The sequence below is a fragment of the Gavia stellata genome, chromosome 8 (genome assembly GCF_030936135.1).
Source record: "Gavia stellata isolate bGavSte3 chromosome 8, bGavSte3.hap2, whole genome shotgun sequence".
NCBI classification, from domain to species: domain Eukaryota; kingdom Metazoa; phylum Chordata; class Aves; order Gaviiformes; family Gaviidae; genus Gavia; species Gavia stellata.
The window spans coordinates 12,085,683-12,104,436 of record NC_082601.1 but is presented as its reverse complement, the minus strand read 5'-3'; the positions used below and the strand labels follow the sequence as shown (position 1 = coordinate 12,104,436).

The following is an 18,754-nucleotide window of genomic DNA, read 5'->3' as shown; positions in this document are numbered from 1 at the left end:
TCAATTTTGGTGCTTTGTAAATCACGAGCTAAATTTAGGGCAGTGATTGGGCAGTCAGGATTTCCTGTGCATCTCTGAATTGAATTCAGCAACTTTCTGGCTTTATTGGAATAATTTGACACCCACACAGGTAGAAAATAGGCTTTGAGACAACACAGTAAAGAACTTGCACATGTGTTCTGGGTGCTAATTTCCCAAACACGTGTCTTAAAATAGCAGAAAATGCTGGCGCTTACTTGAATAAATAAAAACTTGATAGATTAATTATGTATATTTAGGATTTGATTCTGCAGTCATTACAGCATGGGTTGCATGCCTACAAATAATCTGAATATCCTTGAAGTAAAGCATCTTGACTAAATATAAAATGCAAGACCTGGGATTTCTTCATAGTTCTGCATGCAGATGGAAACTCTAACTACATCTTAACTCCATGTCAGATGAAACCAACTGTGTCTTCTCCCTCCTCACCCCTAAGCTCTGACTTTTGTGTGAAAGAAACACAGGCAAGTGGAGCAGAAAGGAGTTGCAAGGCCCATGATTCCAGTTGGAAATTTGAAAAAGAGATCTTTATGTTTAATTTCAAATCTCCCTCATTACACTTTGTGGTTTTGCTCTGAGGTATTTGCATGGGGAACATTAATATTTTTGATCAAACCTTGGAAATGAAAGCTCTTTGCTATCCCAATATCCATGTAAATACTTCGGGAGTTTAATTCTTCAAGCAATAACTTGTCAATAAGATCTTTGCCCTCTAAAAATTTATGTTATTAAGTCCTTACGCTAGGATTTCTTTCTGCTCACTGATTCAGCCTGAGACCACACTGGGCAAAGTACCTTTCTGTTAACCAGGCTAAAGCATTTTCTGATCAGTGACTACATAAACCTTTGTACTGAAGCAACCTTTCCATAAGCACATTCTTTCTTTACAGGTGCTTGGCTGGATCAGGAATGGTGAATCAATGCTGAATGCAAGCCTTGTCAATGCAAGCTCCCTCTCTGAAGCTGAGCAGCTCCAGCGGGAGCATGAGCAGTTTCAGCTGGCCATAGAGGTAACACAAATAAGTTAATTTTGTCTCTCCTTCCCAGGTGAACATCATATGAAAGGTTATCTCTTTGGCATCAATCATTGCTTGCTTGAAGGAAGGGAAGGAATAAAAACTTTAGAAAATCAAATTAATTGTAATGCAGACAGAGGTTAATAGTGAAATAAATTGTTTATCATCTGCAGTTAATTCTTCTGCTGTCACATATCAGCCTTTCCATTCATGAAATGACACTCACGCATGTCCTGATAATTTCTTTGGTAAAAAAAAAAAAAAAAAAAGAAGATTAAAATTCACAAAGTGATCTGAAAATGAGAAAAGTTTGTGAAGTCAGTTTCTTCCCATGTCCCCTATTTGCAGATCATTTCACAGCATTAATTTATTAGTATCTTTGTTACTGGACAGTGCTCTCATGTGAAATCTTTGTTTCATTCAACTCTCCTTTTGTTGACAGCAGAAGAGGCATTCATTCAAACCCACATTCTCAAATAACTTTACTTTGAAGAAGAGGCAAAGGGGGCAGTTTTTAAGAATTGCCTGCAAAACAGCTTTTAGCCCCTGCTTGCCCTGGAGTAGCACATCTTTGACCTGATCCTTGAAAACTAATTGTGAGCCAACTCATTTGCCTCACTCACAGGGCCAGGACATGGCAGGAAGAATAGCACCTCCTCTGAGCTGCTTTTCTTTGGATGAGAAGGTAGTAGAGGGCTATGGACTCCCCTGAGTAGTGCACTGCAAGACTCATAGTTAGGCTCAGTACTTCATATATCTTTGTCGTTATGAGCAAACCCTATGCTCACAGGGTGTGCTTGCTCCAGTTGTGAGAAAGAGGGGCCATTGCTTTCTCCTGTTCCTGTTTAACAAGGTATATATGCTTCCCAGATTATGTTAATTGTTACCTTTTTACAGGGCAAAGAACAAATTGGAAAATCGCTTTCTGTGGTTTATATGTATTTGAAAAGAACCAAAACTAAACCAAACTTTAAACTATGAAAATAATATTTCCATAATGGAGATTTGAAGAGATGCCTGATTTAGGGGAGGAAAGTGTCTTTATGTTTTCTGGTAAACTTTAAATAAGTCAATATACATTATAGTGTTGCTAGTAAGTATAGAGTTTAAATCTCAGCTAATGACCTATTTTGATCCAGCTCCACTCACACTAAGGATGGAGCAGCTGTTGTAGCTCCTAAGGGAAAAGGAAGAAGTTTTCTATCAATTCTGTTTGAGCTGGCTGGTACCAAGCTGTGCTGACCACATCTTGGCAGCCGTCACCAGACAGCAGTGGGGAACAAGACACCCGCTGGCTGTGTTATCGCAGCTTGCTGCCATTGGGGAAGTGCTTGTATTTGGTGGTAAATGCAAATCACAGAGGGAGAAGAGGGTTACGCCACAGTAAGGGGAAAATAAGTTTTCAAAGGGAGAAAACACTAGATTAAATATTTAAAGTGTTTAAAGCTCAATATGGGGAAGAGATCAGCAAAGCACACAGGGCAGACTGTTCTCTAAAGGCATTCTAGATGTGGAATTGATTTTCAGTTGAAATCCTTTAAAGTCTATGTAAAACAAGTATTACAACTCTAACATCAGTAAAGCAGCTGGATATTAAATTTAACCAGTTGTTCTTGAACATCTTCCTAAATGTTTCTGCCAAGTATTAATCCTTTTTTTGCTAATAGCTTTCTCTACATTATTCATCAGTGTATTACCAGATGATTTCAAGCTTCTTTCCAGGTTCAAGGATTAGATCATAAAAGTATCACATGAGAATTTGTCAGCAGCAGTTACAAACAGGATGCAGAACAGAGGAGTCTTTGGGAGATTTTAGGGCTTCTGTTCAGAAGATTAAAATCAAATATTGGACTAAACCATGCCTGAACACAGTTACTCAGGAGGCTGTGAAGGGCCGGGGGCTATTTTCCTCTCATCAACCCACAGAGGAAGGTGTAACCACCAGTTGGTTACTCTGAGAGGAGCTGATGTAGGCTGGGAAATGGGGCAGATAATTCAGATGAAATGGCTACTGAGTAAACTGGGAAATGGTGGAGGAAATGGCTTGAGTCCCCCCAGCTCTGCCCTTAAAGGTAGCATAGTGTAGCTCCAATATGAGTGACCTGACTTTCAGAAATGTATCTTGTAGGGGCTGGTATTTGTGATATAGTTCATGCTGTTTAGTAAGGTATCTTCACATCTTCTGGGGTGGATGTTTTGTATCCTGTGGACAGAACAGTTGCACACATGAGTAAAGCTGCTGATGCCAGCAAACTGCCTGGCAAGAGTCAAATTAGGGTGATTAGGCCCATAGTTTGCCAACTCTTTGGTGTTTGCTTTTGTATCTGCAGATTGTGTGAGATGCAGTCAGCACTGAGTACAGGCTGGGTGGGAGCTCAGCACAACAGCTGCCTGCATTGGGGTTTCCAAAATGGATCCACTGGGACCCCCACCCTGGGTTATTGCCCAAGGGGCAGTAGCTGATCAGTGGACCTAACCCATCTTAGTCAGTGCTTGCTTGTCTCAAGCTTTAATAACATGTTGCAAATGTGTGTGAATAATTGAAAATAAAATGCTTTGCAGAAAGTAACTGGTAACTGAAGATAACTCTCTGAAAATGTTTCATTCTCTCGCATCTCCATGCTCACACCTCGTTTCACCTTTCTACCATACATCTGGCACATCTATACAACCTCTCTTTCCTCCCCTCATGTACAGTCCCTCTTTCATGCCACTTCCTTACAGAAGACACACCAGAGTGCCCTGCAGGTCCAGCAGAAAGCCGAAGTGTTGCTACAGGCTGGGCATTATGATGCCGATGCTATCAGAGAGTGTGCCGAAAAGGTGGCCCTGCACTGGCAGCAGCTGATGCTGAAGATGGAGGACAGGCTCAAACTTGTCAATGCCTCAGTGGCCTTCTATAAAACCTCTGAGCAGGTGAGCTGAACAGTATCATATCTGTGCCATAGCATATTACTACAGCCTGGGATTTAGCTCCCAGTGTATAGTGCAAAGGTCTTGCCTCTCACCAAGATCAGCGGTGCAGTCTCTCTGCTCTTCCAGAGTGTTGAACTGTTCCAAATACTTGCTCTGCTAATACCACTAAGGAGCAGTGCTCGTTCTTCTCCCTTTTCCTTGAGTAATCCCAAAAGTAGGACCCTGAGCGCAGAGGGTCTTTTGCCAGCAAGGGATCTCACACCATTGGCAAAATTAACTGAAAGGAGATTTACTCCATTGGCATAGCAATGCTAAGCCACACATGGAAACCAAAGTTTGAACTAGTCAAAATTGTTTCTCTGATGAGTATTGTAACCAAAAAACCCAAACCCAACCAAACAAAAAGAGGCAGCAGTTTGCCATAACATTAATCTTAAAGTTTTCAGTGAAGCAATATAATTCTTGAAGGTGGGTTTCTTTTTATTTCAACTGGAAGAATTTCTGAAATCCTGCCATTTTAGTTTCAAGTTCTCATGGTATCAGAGTTATTTTGAAGAATATAAATCTGCTTTTCCTTGAGAACTGCTTGCGATTAATTACTTGTTACTTTGTGAGCAGTACTAGCCAGTGTTTTCACTAGTAGTTAAACACCACCATGCCGAAAAAGATGCCAAGATATGAAGGGATTTCTCTTAAGTCCATCTGCAACACAGATAATTGCAGCAGTAACCATTATATGTTTACACAACTTTACTTTGTTCCAGGTGTCCATGAATTGCAAAACACATTCCAGTTGGCTGCTGGTATGGTGGAATTATTCATCCCTTGCACAAACCGGTGCCATTTAAACTGTAGTCAGTGAGAATTAGTGTCGGAGTGTGGATACTCGAATAGCCTTGCCTGATGTAATTTACTGCAGCCAGGCAGTTTGTGTTAGGATGGACATTGCAGGAACCTGTGGTTTTGTACAAAAGGCAGCAGTGATTTCCATTGAATTTTCTATTGTTATTATCATACAGCTAGTTCCTCAATTAGAGAACCAGACATGGGAAGTTTTTTAGCACAACTAAATATATCACTATGGAAAGAGATTATTTTTTCCTTAAAATCAAGGCTGTAGATGATCCTTGGGCCACTTTTTGGTGTCACTTGTTTAATGCATTTTTAAGATTAAGATGAATTCATTCCTTATAATGAATGTCTTTCACTGTGAAGAGTTTCAAACAGATTTACAGTCCCTGATGCATTCAAGATTGAAATGAATTACTGCTGGTAGAGAATTGCGAGAAATGAAAAGCATTAAGGGATTCATTAGTGGTTTAGACCAGTCAAATGTGCTGGCCAAAATATGCATAGCCAGTAATTTATCAATTCAGTCTCTCTTCCTGTTTCGAAGTCATAGACAAGCATACTGCAGTGCCCATCAGTTCATTCATTAGTTGTGTCTATCCAGCAAATGTTAGGGCAAAGATCATTCAGTCTTTGAAAGCTCATAAACTCACTGCTGCAAGTAGTCTGTCGTTTTTCTCTTGGGCTGCACGACTGATCTACGGTCCTTAACAGTCTGCTCCCTGACTGGATGACAGTGGATTGAGTAATTTACTGGATCCTGAATTCTCTGCATATCTAGAAAAAGCAGCTAAAAGGGTGGAGAGACTGTCACAACCACCCAAACTTTTTCATGCCGGTCTTCCCCAAGCGTACTTTGTTCTTGATATAACTGGTGGAGCCCTGGCTTTCAAATAGCCCAGTTTCTCTCTGACTTCATTGACAGCCCTCTTTATATTGATTTCTCTCATGGTCTTAACAGAGAGATTATATTTGCATGTGCAGGGACCATCTTTTCAGAAAAGATGTGGACCCCAGGCAATCCATCTACTTTCATTTTTTAAGTCGCCAATGTCCAATAGAGTACCAAAGTTTTCAAGAACTAAGAAGTAAAATGGAAATGGTTTTCTGTGCCTGAATAACACATGGAGCACTTGCTCTCCAATAAATATTTGAGAGTGAATGCTGGTTTGCATCCAAGCAAGATGATTTCAGATTGTCAAATACACAAGGTCCTTGAACAGCCTGGCAGCAGAGTAAGTTGATCAGTTCACCTCAGTTCACCAGTTTTAAAAGTGAGTTTGATGTGTTCATGAATGGAGCTATATGAAAGTGGCCTGTGATAGTGGGGAGGATTGATGGGTGTCGCTGGAGTCTCTTCCAGACTGTGCTCTTGAGCATGTAGGGTCCTCTGAATTATAACTGTGTTCATATAAAAGTTGCAGGAGTGAGTGAGAAAATGGTGACCATGGTTAGCTGGACCCCTAGCAATAACTGACTGGATCTTGAGTAATCTCAGTAGTGGAGTGTGTAGGAAGAGCCCTCTGGGAGAGAAGAGGAAAGTTCCAAATGGTCCTGAAAAATTTTGCAGGTTTTTTGGTGTCTGCACAGGCCATTAAGAATCATTCTCAGGATCTGCAAGGCAAAAGACTCAGCCTTGTCCAAGGCCACTGCACACACAGTTTCCGGACTGTGTTGGTTTATTTACCTCATTCCCATTATTCTGTCAAGATAGAAGATACTTGTGTAAGCCCTGTAAAGTGGAACACCTGCATCCACCTAGGTTGTGACACTGATTTAATGTCTATCAGTTTCCATTAGTCTTTACAAAAGCTGTATAGGGAGCAACTAACATGCAGCTGAAGAGAATTAGTTCCAGCTTCAGACTTTGTTTCAGGAAAGTATTTAAGCATGTGTTTTTCTTTAAGCATGTGCTAAGTCCCTTGACTTCAGTGGGATTTAAACACATCTAAAACACCCTTCCGGAAGAGGGATTGTTTCCTGAATGATCTACTGGGGCCAACACTGACCCCTGCCTTGATTCAACCTTTTGAGCTTCCCCCTGATTATCCATTGGAAGAGAAGAAGGATTTATTACCCTTAAACCAGATGAATTGCATCCCAAACAGTAGAGATCCCTATGGGTAAGAAGAACTGCTAGATCATTTGGTCCAGGGCCTGTTTCATAGCCACTTATCCTCCATGCCATGGCCCATAGTCCAAAACATTTAGATTTGAAATGTTATTGGTCATAGACTTCTACTGACTATGTTCCTCCTGATTATGATTGTAGATAACTGAATTGTTGTTCTGTGGGCATGTTTCAGGTGTGCAGCGTATTAGAGAGCTTGGAGCAAGAATACAGACGGGATGAAGACTGGTGTGGAGGTCGAGATAAACTTGGACCAGCAGCGGAGATAGACCATGTCATCCCTCTGATCAGCAAACATCTGGAACAGAAGGAGGCTTTTCTCAAGGTCTCATTTTAGTTCTCTAATAAAAATCCCCATTAAGTGGTCAGTTTAGAGCAGTGTTGTTGAGTTTGAGAGGAGGCTCTGAGGTGTAATTCCAGTTCAGCTACTGGCTGACTGTATAAGCCCTAGGCCAGTTTCACACTGTTATAGTAGGGGTAGTAAGCATTATCATCAATGCATATCTTGGAGAGATGTCATCAGGACTAATTATGTGGTATCTGCATTGCACTTGGAGGATATTAGTTGTTGTTGTGGTTCAAAGTTCAAATTCTCAAAATTGCATATGACAAGCATTATAAATGACAGGTATTATACGGCATTTTGGTGTTGGCTTATACAAACCATCCAGCATTTCAAATACTATCCTCCAAGCCAAAAACTGAAGAATACTAACAACTGAAGCAATTGTGTCTCTGCAGAGCAGCACCAGGACGGAGACAGAGATTTCCTCCTGCCTTCCAGGTGCTGCTTTGTAAGAACTGTGGAGCTGACAGGCTGACAAGTCAACTGACAGCCAGCCTCCCACCTTCCACTGAAACTGATATACAACATGAAACTACGCTTGCAGGCAAGGCTTAAGAAATTATGCCTCAAATTGTACATTTTTTGAAACAATGAGTACTTTTCTTGAGAGATGGGTTAGCTTTGGTTAGATTGAAAATGTGTGATGTACTAGCTCTTTACAACCAGTTGTTTTATTATGGTTATTAATTTGCTTTAATATATAAAATCAGCCACTATATTCAAAATTACTCATATTCTAATACATTTATGAGGCTGTTGGTTTATTAGCTGAGTTTATTGACTCTTAGCTAAAGCTCTTACGTTGCCATATGAAAGAGACCTTCCCCTGCAAAATAAGCAGAGAACTCCCTTGGGTCCCCTTTGCTTTCTTTGCTCATCTTTACTGATTCTTTTTGGTGGGGGCTGTTTTTCTTAGGCCTGTACGCTGGCACGAAGGAACGCTGAGGTATTCCTCAAGTACATCCACAGGAACAATGTCAGCATGCCTGGAGTAGCAAGCCATACAAGGGGGCCTGAGCAGCAAGTGAAAGGTTGGTGCATTGGTGCAATGACAGCATTGAAGCTTTTGTTTGCTTCCCCCTCTGCTGTGTGGTCATCATAAAGTTTGTGGACACGCTCAGTAGGCACCTTAGGTTTTGCCATCTGCTGTCGCTAAAATTATACATATGGCTGACACCTTTAGCGATGGTAGTGAGGCTTCTCAGCAGGTGATCCCTCCTCTGCTAGGTGTGCGTTCTTATACAGAACTCTGCTGTTGCAAGTAGTGGTAGGTTAAAAAGGAAAGAGGTTTGAAACATGGGCTCTCTCTGGCTTCTCTTGTCAGGAGAGGCCATGGGAACAACGCTATGCCATCCCCCATCATGTAGGTTGTCAGCTGAGATTATTAGACACTATTTTGCCTTAATATCTAAAAATGCATAAAAAAATAAGCACATATCGAATACAAGGTCTAGATGCATCCTGTTGCTGCTGAGCACTGGAAAAAAAATTAACACCAAACTTGTTTGTTCCTAGGATGGATCTGCTATTTTTTTGCCCCTGGAATCCTGTTTGATGTCCTACCACATCAAACAATCACCAGCAAAAGTATCTGCCTGTAGTTAACTTTCCTTTGGTCAAAAGAGCACTGTTTATAATCCGGTGATACATCTGAGGTGTTTGGAACGTTTCCACTCCTCTGCTTAATTAAACAGTTTTTAACCTGTGCCTAGCAATGCTGCAGGTACTGATAAGAATGAGCAAAGTGATTCTGCAGAGGTAAACCATTGTTTTATTATTATTGACTTCCTTACAAGCTGCAGGAAGATATAGGTTAAAAGCCGTGCAGTCATTATATATGTGGGAGGGATGGGAACTTTAGTTATACACAGAAGATGAAAATGGTACTACTGAAGAGATTATTTTCCTTCCTTTCTTCAATATTCTTCAATGTTAATAGGACTTTGTTCAACTTTTCCCCGCTACTGTGTCAAATGCTTGTTGTTGTTGTTGTGGACTTTTATTCCCTAGGGTTGAAAATCACAAGAAAATTAATTAAACCCTTACTCAGCAAGCCCTTAAATATGCACCTGATATAAGCTTGTAAGTGTTCCTCACTGAGCTTGTTTGAAATTACTCACTTATATAAAAATCAGCTTGTATATTAGTCTTTTTCTAAGCTAAATGTGTAATTCTTATGCTTGGCGAGTCTACCCATAGGACATCTTTGAAGTGGACACTTTAGTTCAGAATAAAAGCATCATTTAGTAGGATACTTATTGTGCTTCCAAAGCAAGTAATTAATACAGAACAAAATTAGTTTTATTTGGTATAAACTCTTTATGCAGAGACCTGATCTACAGCACCCATGACAAGCTTCAAGTTCACTTTGTCATTCAGACAGAGACTGGGCTACGTTTTCCAATTAACTTCAGTATTACAAATTTTTTGACCATAATCAGTGTCACACTTCTAAATGGGGAGGGATACATCCAAATCTGTTTGCTGCCACCAGTGTTGATACATAAGCAATGAATATCACTACATTCAGAAAGGGCTTAGGGTTAGAGAGGAGCTGTAAATGACTGTAAGTCACTGGAAGTGGTTGAGATGCCAGACTCAATGTTTTAATGTAAGAGTGTGGCTGCTGCCTGTGCCTAAGCCCGCTCTAGTGGATGCTCCGCTTTGAGGATAAGGGCAGGGCGGCTGCCGTGCCTTACCTGCCGAGGCGGCTACCTGAGCTCCCTACCCAGACACGGCTGGGATGAGCCATGCTGCTGCCAGCTACTCGTGACTTAGCTCAGTTTAATTAGAAAAGCTCAGGTTTAACTAAGGTTTATGTCAGTTATATAGTGTAAATCTCTTGCACTCTGCATGTAATCTTTCCAGTTAAACCCATGGTACTTTTTAAAGAGTTAAAACACAGCCTTTTATCAAGTTGATACAGTCTGGCTGAGCACTCGGGTTTTGAAGGAGAACATCTATGTCATAGACTCCAAGGAGTTAGCGGGTCTCCTGCCAGTCTCTTCCTGAATCTGGGTGTCTGTCACATCCCCGTCGCACAGAAAACCGTTTAGAGGACCAATACTAGGCCTCACCCCAAAATCACAGCCCAGCAATAACTGCACAGGGAGCAGCACACAGAGGGTCTCCAGGCAGCACAGCTGTATAAGAAACCTTACTAGGTATGTCACACTGGAAGCTCAGGTCTGAATTAATTTCAATCATGACTAGAGCTCTGCATGGGACAGTAGGCTTTGGTTCCAAGTCCTGGGTAGCCTGTGGCTGGAGCAACAGACAAGGCAGTAAAAAGGCAACTTCTATGTCAACCAGTACTAGACTCCTGAAATAAGCCACAGAAGAGAATGAAAGGACTAGAAATAACGTACCTCAGTGTATTCACTGGGGTAAATTCCAAACTCTGTTCTAGCATCTTCTCCTTTACCAGATAACCCTGCAACTGTGCTTTTTTTGTTTTGTTTTTTGTTTTGTTTTGTTTTTTTTTTTTTTTTAAAAAAAAACCCCTCCCCTTTGCATCAATGCTTGTTTTTAAGAAGTAAAATCTCAGGGGCTCTGCTCTTGGGAGTGTGGTCCAGGCAGAGTGAGTAAATTCAGCATTTTTATGGCTTATTTCTGTATGCACTCACAGAATCACTAATCATGCAGACGTTTTCCTTTGCCCTACAGCCATTCTGAGTGAGCTGTTGCAGAGGGAGAACCGGGTCCTTCACTTCTGGACCCTGAAGAAGCGGAGATTAGATCAGTGCCAACAATATGTTGTCTTTGAGCGCAGTGCCAAGCAGGTAGTGTGAAAACCCCACTTTGTCTTTCTCTCCTGGCAGTGTGTAAATATTTCTTGTATCCATGCAATGCCTCTGTGTGGGGTTCCTGTTGCAGTCTCAAGTTGTATTTAAAATCTGTAATGTTTGAAAACATGGCAAATGTCGATTATTATTTTTAAAACAATTTAAGAAAATTCCAAAACCCAACAACAAAACTCAGTGTTTTTGCCAGGTCAGATTAATTTCTGGATTTGTTCATTTGTTTGAAAATAAATGTAAGAGCAAACTTGCTTTATTGAGCTATTACTGAATGAGAAAACTGCTTTCCTTGCATGCAGATTTATCTATATATAGGTAGAATTCCCTATATTCCTTTTTATCCTAGGAAACATACAGCACCTTTTGTATCCTCTCCCACCTGCTTTGATTACTGTATTCTTTTTATGTGTTCCTAGAAAGTGTTTTAGTATAGACAGTATTAAGTCCCAATGGATTTGATATCCTTTATTTGGCAGATTTTTTTGTCAGAGGATTAGTTCTTGAAATACAAAGACTTTGTTTTGTTTTTCCTTTGGTTGTTTTTGACATTCACAGGCCTTAGACTGGATCCAAGAAACGGGCGAATATTACCTCTCTACTCACAACTCTACAGGGGAATCAGCAGAAGAAACTCAGGAACTTCTGAAGGAATATGGGGAATTCAGAGTACCTGCCAAGGTAAACAGTGACTTTAATCTAATTATGGCATCTGCCTTAGTCTATGTTTATGATCCTGTTTCAATGCCTTAAATCTCTGTAATAATGCTCTCTTGATTATGTATTTTCCTCCTGACATTCCTAGCCCAGAAGATAAATGTCTTTTGAGAACTGTGATCTTTCATTTTTAGCAAGACATAGGCACAAAAAGGAGGGGTTTTCCCCCCTTGGTCTGTACTGCTTATGGAGCATTTTTGTTCTGATCAGAAGGAAGAGAAAGTCCATTTGCATACAGAGTTCACAGCAACCTAATTAGACATACCCTAATTCCCTCCTCAAACAATCATACAAGAATGGTATAGAGTAACTAATTGATCTGAACATATCCAAGGTCATCTTGGATTCCCTGTCTCTTTCTTCTGTCATTACAACCACAATTTGTTTCATTAATCCCAGCTGAGTTCAACACAGATGATAATTTATCTCATTAGAAATAATCTGCTGATCCCAACAAAATACTTTAAATAAATGGGTTTGTAAACTCTGGGGTGAACATTTTTTGATACAAAGCTGCATTACCAAGAATCTATTAATTTATATGGAGCAATTCTGAGAAATCTGGTGGGGTTTACAGAGAAATGGTGATTGGATCTGCTTCAGACAAATTAATTCAAACCATAGGTAATTCACAGACAGTGAATCCACAGGGGTATTAACAGTCACTGATAAGGATCTAAATTGCGAAGTCAGACTGTAGCAAGACCATGGCTTTGGTATTATGTAGCTTCATTTCACTGTGTCCTGAAATTGATCTTCTGTAATCCTTAAATTCCTCATTAGGCTGTCCACATTTGCATGGGTTTGATTCACAGGCTTTGTGGTGTTCTTGTGCCCTTCCTTTTTCCTTAGCTTGCATGTTTGTGAAAATGGGAGATAACTAACAGTGAATAGAAGTTAATTTATCCAGACAGGACCCGTACAAGATTCCTTTAACAATACTGCTGGCATCTAACCACTGATAATCAGTCTGTCTGAAATCATGTTCTAGTTTATAATTTAATTTTGACCAGAATAATACCGATTCATCCTGAAGTTTCCAAACTATTTCTGCTCTTGACTTAGCCTAGGATTGAGTTTTATACCTTGTTCCTTATTGACCATTACTGGCTGTTCCTTACACTGACACATCTAGTCTTGCTCCCTAGGGCTCTAGTAAATCACTTTCCTACTGGTGACCTAGAATATTTTCACTGCCGCGTGCAATCTGGTAAATGCATGTTACTCCCAGACTGATGTTATTCTCAAATTAAGCTGTAACTGAAAGCCTTCCTGATCCCAATAACTTTCTGGCCAAACCAATTGTTTGGGAAGCAAAAACATCAGTAGCTTTTGGGAATGAAACACCCTTTAAATGCAACAGGAAGTCAGATTTTTACTTCTCCATACCTAACCTTGCTCAAGTACTCCATGAATTTGTTAAAATGACCTCTGATTCAGCTGTTAATTTATTTTGCTGGTGACATTTCTTGAATTTAGTTTTGTGTTTGAAATCTGCTAGATGTTTTCTGGTCTGACATGCATTTGTCCATTTGTGGCCAGATTGCTGATAATGTCAAGTACCTGATAGCGTGTCTTGCTACAGGCAGAGCGGAAAGTTCTCCCCATCTCTGAAAAGCAGCTTGCCTCTGGGGATAAAACTGATTGTCCTTTTGCTTTTGAGGATTAACATGTGCATTACAGCTGGAGTGCAGTCTGTACAGTTGATATCTCAGTTTTTGTAAGCATTTTGTACTTGAGTTGGCTCAAACATAGGGTTCAGGCACCTTCAGTTCCTAGGATAGATTTGGAATCTAAGCTAAAACTTATAACTAGCTCTTTTGTGCGAGACTTGCGCAAAGTTCCTCAACGTGGAAAACCATAGTGACTAAGGGGCAGTCAGAGCCGAAGTGGAACAGAAAAGACCTCTGGAAGGTTTGGGGTCTCAGTGTAAGTTTTGGAGTTTTAGGCATCTTTTAGTTTGTAATGCTCTAACTGGAACTAAAATACTGATGGAAGATTTTATAGTAAACCAGGAATTCATCTACTATTTGGAACAGAATTTAAATTTTGTTTGTTTCTGAAACAGAGTAGTAGTGACTCAAACTCACTTTCTGGACTGATATGGGGTATATTAATGACCTGCCTACACAGGACTGCAGAACCACCTAGGTATAGATTTAGAGCAACTTGGTGTATTTTATGAGGTGCGATTTTTAGATCCTGTCTTCTATTCTAAGGCTCACAAAAAATAAGTTTTTGATTATGGGGAAGGAGGCATGTCTAACTTCCAACATGTTTTCCTTATGTGTTATTGTGTGGTTTCAAAAAGTTGATTTTTTCTATCTCCTGCAGCTTCATAAGTGTCCTTATAAAAAAGTCCTTCCTTTCATGTTTTACTGGGCAAAGTTTAAAGCATCTGATTCTGTATAAGATGAAGTACAGTTGCTCTTTAATGATGTATGAAAAATTGTGAGCTGCTTCTGACTGCTGTGTGAATTAAAAGCAAAGGAAATCATAATAATGCAACGTAACCAAGGACCATATTTTGGGCAGCAAACAAAGGAGAAAGTGAAGCTCCTCATCCAGCTGGCTGACAGCTTTGTAGAAAAAGGACATATACACGCCACTGAAATTAGGAAGTGGGTCACCACTGTTGACAAGCGCTACCGTGACTTCTCTCTCAGGATGGGGAAATACCGCTACTCCCTGGAAAAAGCCCTTGGAATCAATACAGAGGTACTGTAAGTCCATGTCTTTCTGGAGTTTTATACCAAAGCTGAAAGTCACAGAGGGAAGTGAAGGCTATGGTATGAATGCTGCAGGTTATTGTGTGTCCATTAGAAACACTTAAAACCTAGCCAATCTACCTAGCCAAGCTCAGAACTGTTTCTAAAGAGAAAAAGGTTTTTTGTGGCAGATCAGTGATATGAGGAGGAACCAGATGAAGGTCAGAAAGACTTTCTAAACAAATGTTTGCACCATTCTCCAGGAGACCATACAGCTACTGGGAAGGAGGGGGAAACATATTATTTGAATAGAAGTGTGTGTTAATTTTAGTATAAGCCATAAATCCTGCTCCCAGACCATTATTTTGTATCAAACTCGGGCTTTGACTGCAAGTTTCTATTTTCTCATCCTTTAACTAACCAAAAAACTGATCCCCAACCTCATCTCTGAGTTCTTTTAGGTGAAATAGCACAACACAAGAGAAACAAAAATTAGAACCTCCTGCTATTCCCTGGCCACAGTATTAAGGGGGAGTGCCAGAAGCAGAAGCACTTAAAAACATTTCAGTTGACCATCCTTTGAAATGAAGTATCAAAGAAAGAGGAATAAATTCCCTCACACCCTCAAGATACCTTAAATGTACTGTTCCTTGTAAGGTCGCTGGTTTACACAAAGTTACTAACCACAGTCCGGAAAGGTATTTCCATGACAGAAGGCCATTGGAAATTGGGATTGTCTCTGCATAGTGCCCTACTTTATCAGACTATTTATGAAGTTCCATACTAGGCAACTAATTTAGATGTGAAGGAGCAAGGTAAAATTTAAATGTTTTTTGTCAATACCTATTTCTAGATAGGAGTAACAGTGAAGACTATAATAAATCTCATAGCTGGTGGGTTTTTAAGGTTTCTCTCTCACCTTCTCCCTTCTCACTGTAGTCTTCTAAATCTCTTTAAATTTCCTTTTTTCTGACATTGGTATTTTTATCTTACTTTTGCCCCTTCTTATCCATTTGATCTCATGAACATGCTGCATTTTGCACACCAGTAGAGTTACAATGAACTTAAAATCTGTACTGTCACTTTTTCTAGGATAACAAGGACTTAGAACTAGATATTATTCCAGCAAGTCTTTCAGACCGGGAGGTAAAGCTGCGAGATGCAAATCATGAAGTCAATGAAGAAAAAAGAAAGTCGGCCAGAAAGAAAGAGTATGTCTGCAGTCGCTCACAGTCTGCCATGACACATTACCTAAGAGTGATTCTATGATATTTGCATGACTAGAACTGACTGTCAATCCTGTAACTCTTTCCAGCTGCGGAGCTGTTGAGATAAGTCTCACACCTACAGGTGTAGGGCAGAAGTTGTGACTTGTAGGCTAGAGAATTTCAGAACATACAGGTTGAATTTCTTTTGGTTTTAATCAGAAGTTACTTTTGGAAAAGGAAAGGAGTGACTCAAGCACTTCACTTAGACCCTGATGTCATGGAGGTACTCATTGTCATGATTTCCTTCTGTTTGTTTGTGAAAAGTAAAATGAACAGAAAAAATGAAAAGCATCTTTGTATGTCTAGGTATCATCTAAACTCCAGTGACATGCAGAGGAGTTAGCTGGGTTTCAGTGACACAAGAGTTCACTTGAAGTTTAGGTTCAAATTTCAGTGGGTGTAGAACTGAGAGAACTGGAAATATTTTATACTAGAGGAAATATTTGGAGAGTGCTTGTTGCACTTAAATCTAGAAACAGTCTAATTTCACAGTATTTTGTCTTAATATGTGTGAGAATATTCTGGAAAGCATTCGTATGTACGATCCTTCTCAGTCCTCTGAAATTGTCGCTACAGTGCATAACCTTGATAAGAAACCGTTTTTACTTCAGGGAACAGTGGTTACACTTTGTCTGCCTGTGGCACATTTTCAAGACATTGGGCATTTCAACTTTGAGATGCCCAGCTTCAGGCACTACAGAAGTGGCTGTTGGGCTTCCCAGCAGTCCGGATTTTCTCCAGTCAGATACCAAGCTGTTGATGCCTCGTCAAAACAGTGGTGTCTCCCAAATGCATCTGTATTGCTACTGAAGGTCAAGTTTCAGGGTGACTTACTGTTGACTATTAGTGAAGATGCAAGTGTTGTCGGTGAATCTCAAGTCCTTACTCCTGGGGGAAAAAATTTCTGAGAATCAGTTGACTGTTAAGGGTGGGCATGTAGATAGTAAATCACACCTCAAGGTTGCAGAAATACAACTTAACAGAATTTTACGCAGAAAAGATGTTTAGAAAATAACCCTTCAAGGGACTAGAATATGAAGTGACATTTCATTCATGGAGCTGAAAGGTGCAAAGTGAGGCAGCTGAAGTCTTAGAGTGGAAGTACACTGATTCATGAAGACAACAGAAGGATGTTTTGTTTTCTGTTCATTGTACAAATGTCTATAATGTCCAAAACACCTGAAATACTTTCTTTTTTCAGATTCATTATGGCTGAGCTGCTTCAGACGGAAAAAGCTTATGTCAGGGACTTACATGAATGTTTAGAGGTAAGTTACGGCCCAGGAATTCTCCAGTATTTTCAGGAAGGGCATGGTATCCTTTGCAGTGGTGATGTTCACTGTACTGCAAAGGCTGACCTTGACATGTGTCTGTGTGAGGGTACCATCGTTGGTGGCTAGCCGCAGTCCTGCTGGTGGTGGGAGCTGGGTGGGCTCTCCCACTGGCAGAACCGTGCCCTGTGCTCCCCATGCTTGGCTGTAAATGCGTGCACCTCCAGGGACACCTGAGTGTGCCTTTATTTACAAAGCTGTGCTGACCCCTGCAGAGTGAGAGCAATGGCCTCGGACTCAGTAAAGAGCAATATATTTGCAAGCTGACCTGAAATTTGTTGGTTTCTAGTCTTTTTTGGATCATGGAGCATTTTCTTTGGAATTCAAATCTATTCCTTTGGATCATCTCATGCTAGAGAAAGAGCTGGATTTGCACTATCAAATACCTTGCCTAGCTCTACAGCAGGGTGTTCCTGAAGGGGACTGTGGTATTCAGGGCAAAAAGCAGAGTGTATTTCAGTGAAATCTGTCAGCTTTCACATCCCTGCAGTTTGAAAGAGATTTTTATGTATCTAATGCTACTGAAGTGGCAATTCCAGCTTATCTTTCAACTGTTTCTGCCTGCAGTTTTTGGACACCATCAGATGGACAGCAAAGACAGGTGTTGTTGGCATGTTTCTGCTTTTTCCTCAGACAACTTCTGAGTGTCAGCACTTTGAATTTCTCTGGAGAGCTCTCTGTGACACTGGAACTTTTTTTTTTTTTTTTTAGCTTTTTTATTTAATCTCAAAGTACATCGTTGCCTTGTCAGCCTGTGCCTTTGGCAATAAAACAGGGAGATCTATTCTTTTTCACTGCATTTACTCACAAAGCTAAGAATTGCTGGTGTCTTCCAGACTTACCTTTGGGAAATGACAAGTGGAGTGGAAGAAATACCCACTGGGATCCTTAATAAAGAACACATCATCTTTGGCAATATTCAGGAGATATATGACTTCCATAACAAGTAGGTTTTCCTAACAGTTCTGTTAATGTTTACTAAATAAGGAAACCAAAGGCGTGTGTATACCTATACATCTATGTGGTGACTGCAGTAAACACTTACAGTACAACGCACACCAGAGTGTAAAGTAATTGATCCAGATTTGAAAAATAACGTTGGATTTCTTGTTTTGTTTCTTTTACAAAAATGAATTGCATCTTAGTTTAAACTTCGCCTTCAGCTGATTAACAATGTTAAAGTCATATTATACCAATGCTTTGTACTTCTATACACGCTTTCCATCTCACAGCACTGGATCTGGTCTGGAAGCTTGCCTGTCAGAAGTATGATCTCTTGGAAAGCATGAGGGGAAAAAAAGGAATGGTTGACATGAGCTGGGTCAATAAGTAGCTTTCCTGCCACTTCTTGGAGACTCCCTCCCTTTTATCAAGATAAGACTGTGTTTCAGATCAGCTTGGAGGGCATTGTTTCCCTGCTATAATATTAATGCAATAGCAGTTATAAACTTAACATTTAGGGGTGCTGAATCCCACAAGTTCAGTCTGAATTTCAAAGTCTGTCTTCAAGTTACACATCAAAATCAAAGCAGTTTGAAAAACAAATCAGAAAACCCTTCTCTGTTGAAGTTCTGGGAGACTTTAAGTGCTTCAGCCAGATAAATGTGCCACTACATACACATAAATATGGTTA

The 18,754-nt window shown here is 40.3% G+C and overlaps 1 protein-coding gene across 2 annotated transcripts in view; it reads left to right on the top strand.

The window, feature by feature from the left end:
* KALRN (kalirin RhoGEF kinase) overlaps positions 1 to 18,754 on the top strand; it is a 530,063-nt gene that overhangs the window by 355,207 nt on the left and 156,102 nt on the right. For both annotated transcript variants that reach the window (XM_059820280.1, XM_059820281.1), the window contains 10 exons: positions 933 to 1,052; positions 3,756 to 3,974; positions 7,130 to 7,279; positions 8,217 to 8,331; positions 10,967 to 11,082; positions 11,656 to 11,778; positions 14,350 to 14,532; positions 15,615 to 15,733; positions 16,992 to 17,058; positions 17,958 to 18,067. In XM_059820280.1, coding sequence (XP_059676263.1) covers positions 933 to 1,052; positions 3,756 to 3,974; positions 7,130 to 7,279; positions 8,217 to 8,331; positions 10,967 to 11,082; positions 11,656 to 11,778; positions 14,350 to 14,532; positions 15,615 to 15,733; positions 16,992 to 17,058; positions 17,958 to 18,067 — 1,322 coding nt within the window. The remainder of the gene's footprint in view (positions 1 to 932; positions 1,053 to 3,755; positions 3,975 to 7,129; positions 7,280 to 8,216; positions 8,332 to 10,966; positions 11,083 to 11,655; positions 11,779 to 14,349; positions 14,533 to 15,614; positions 15,734 to 16,991; positions 17,059 to 17,957; positions 18,068 to 18,754) is intronic.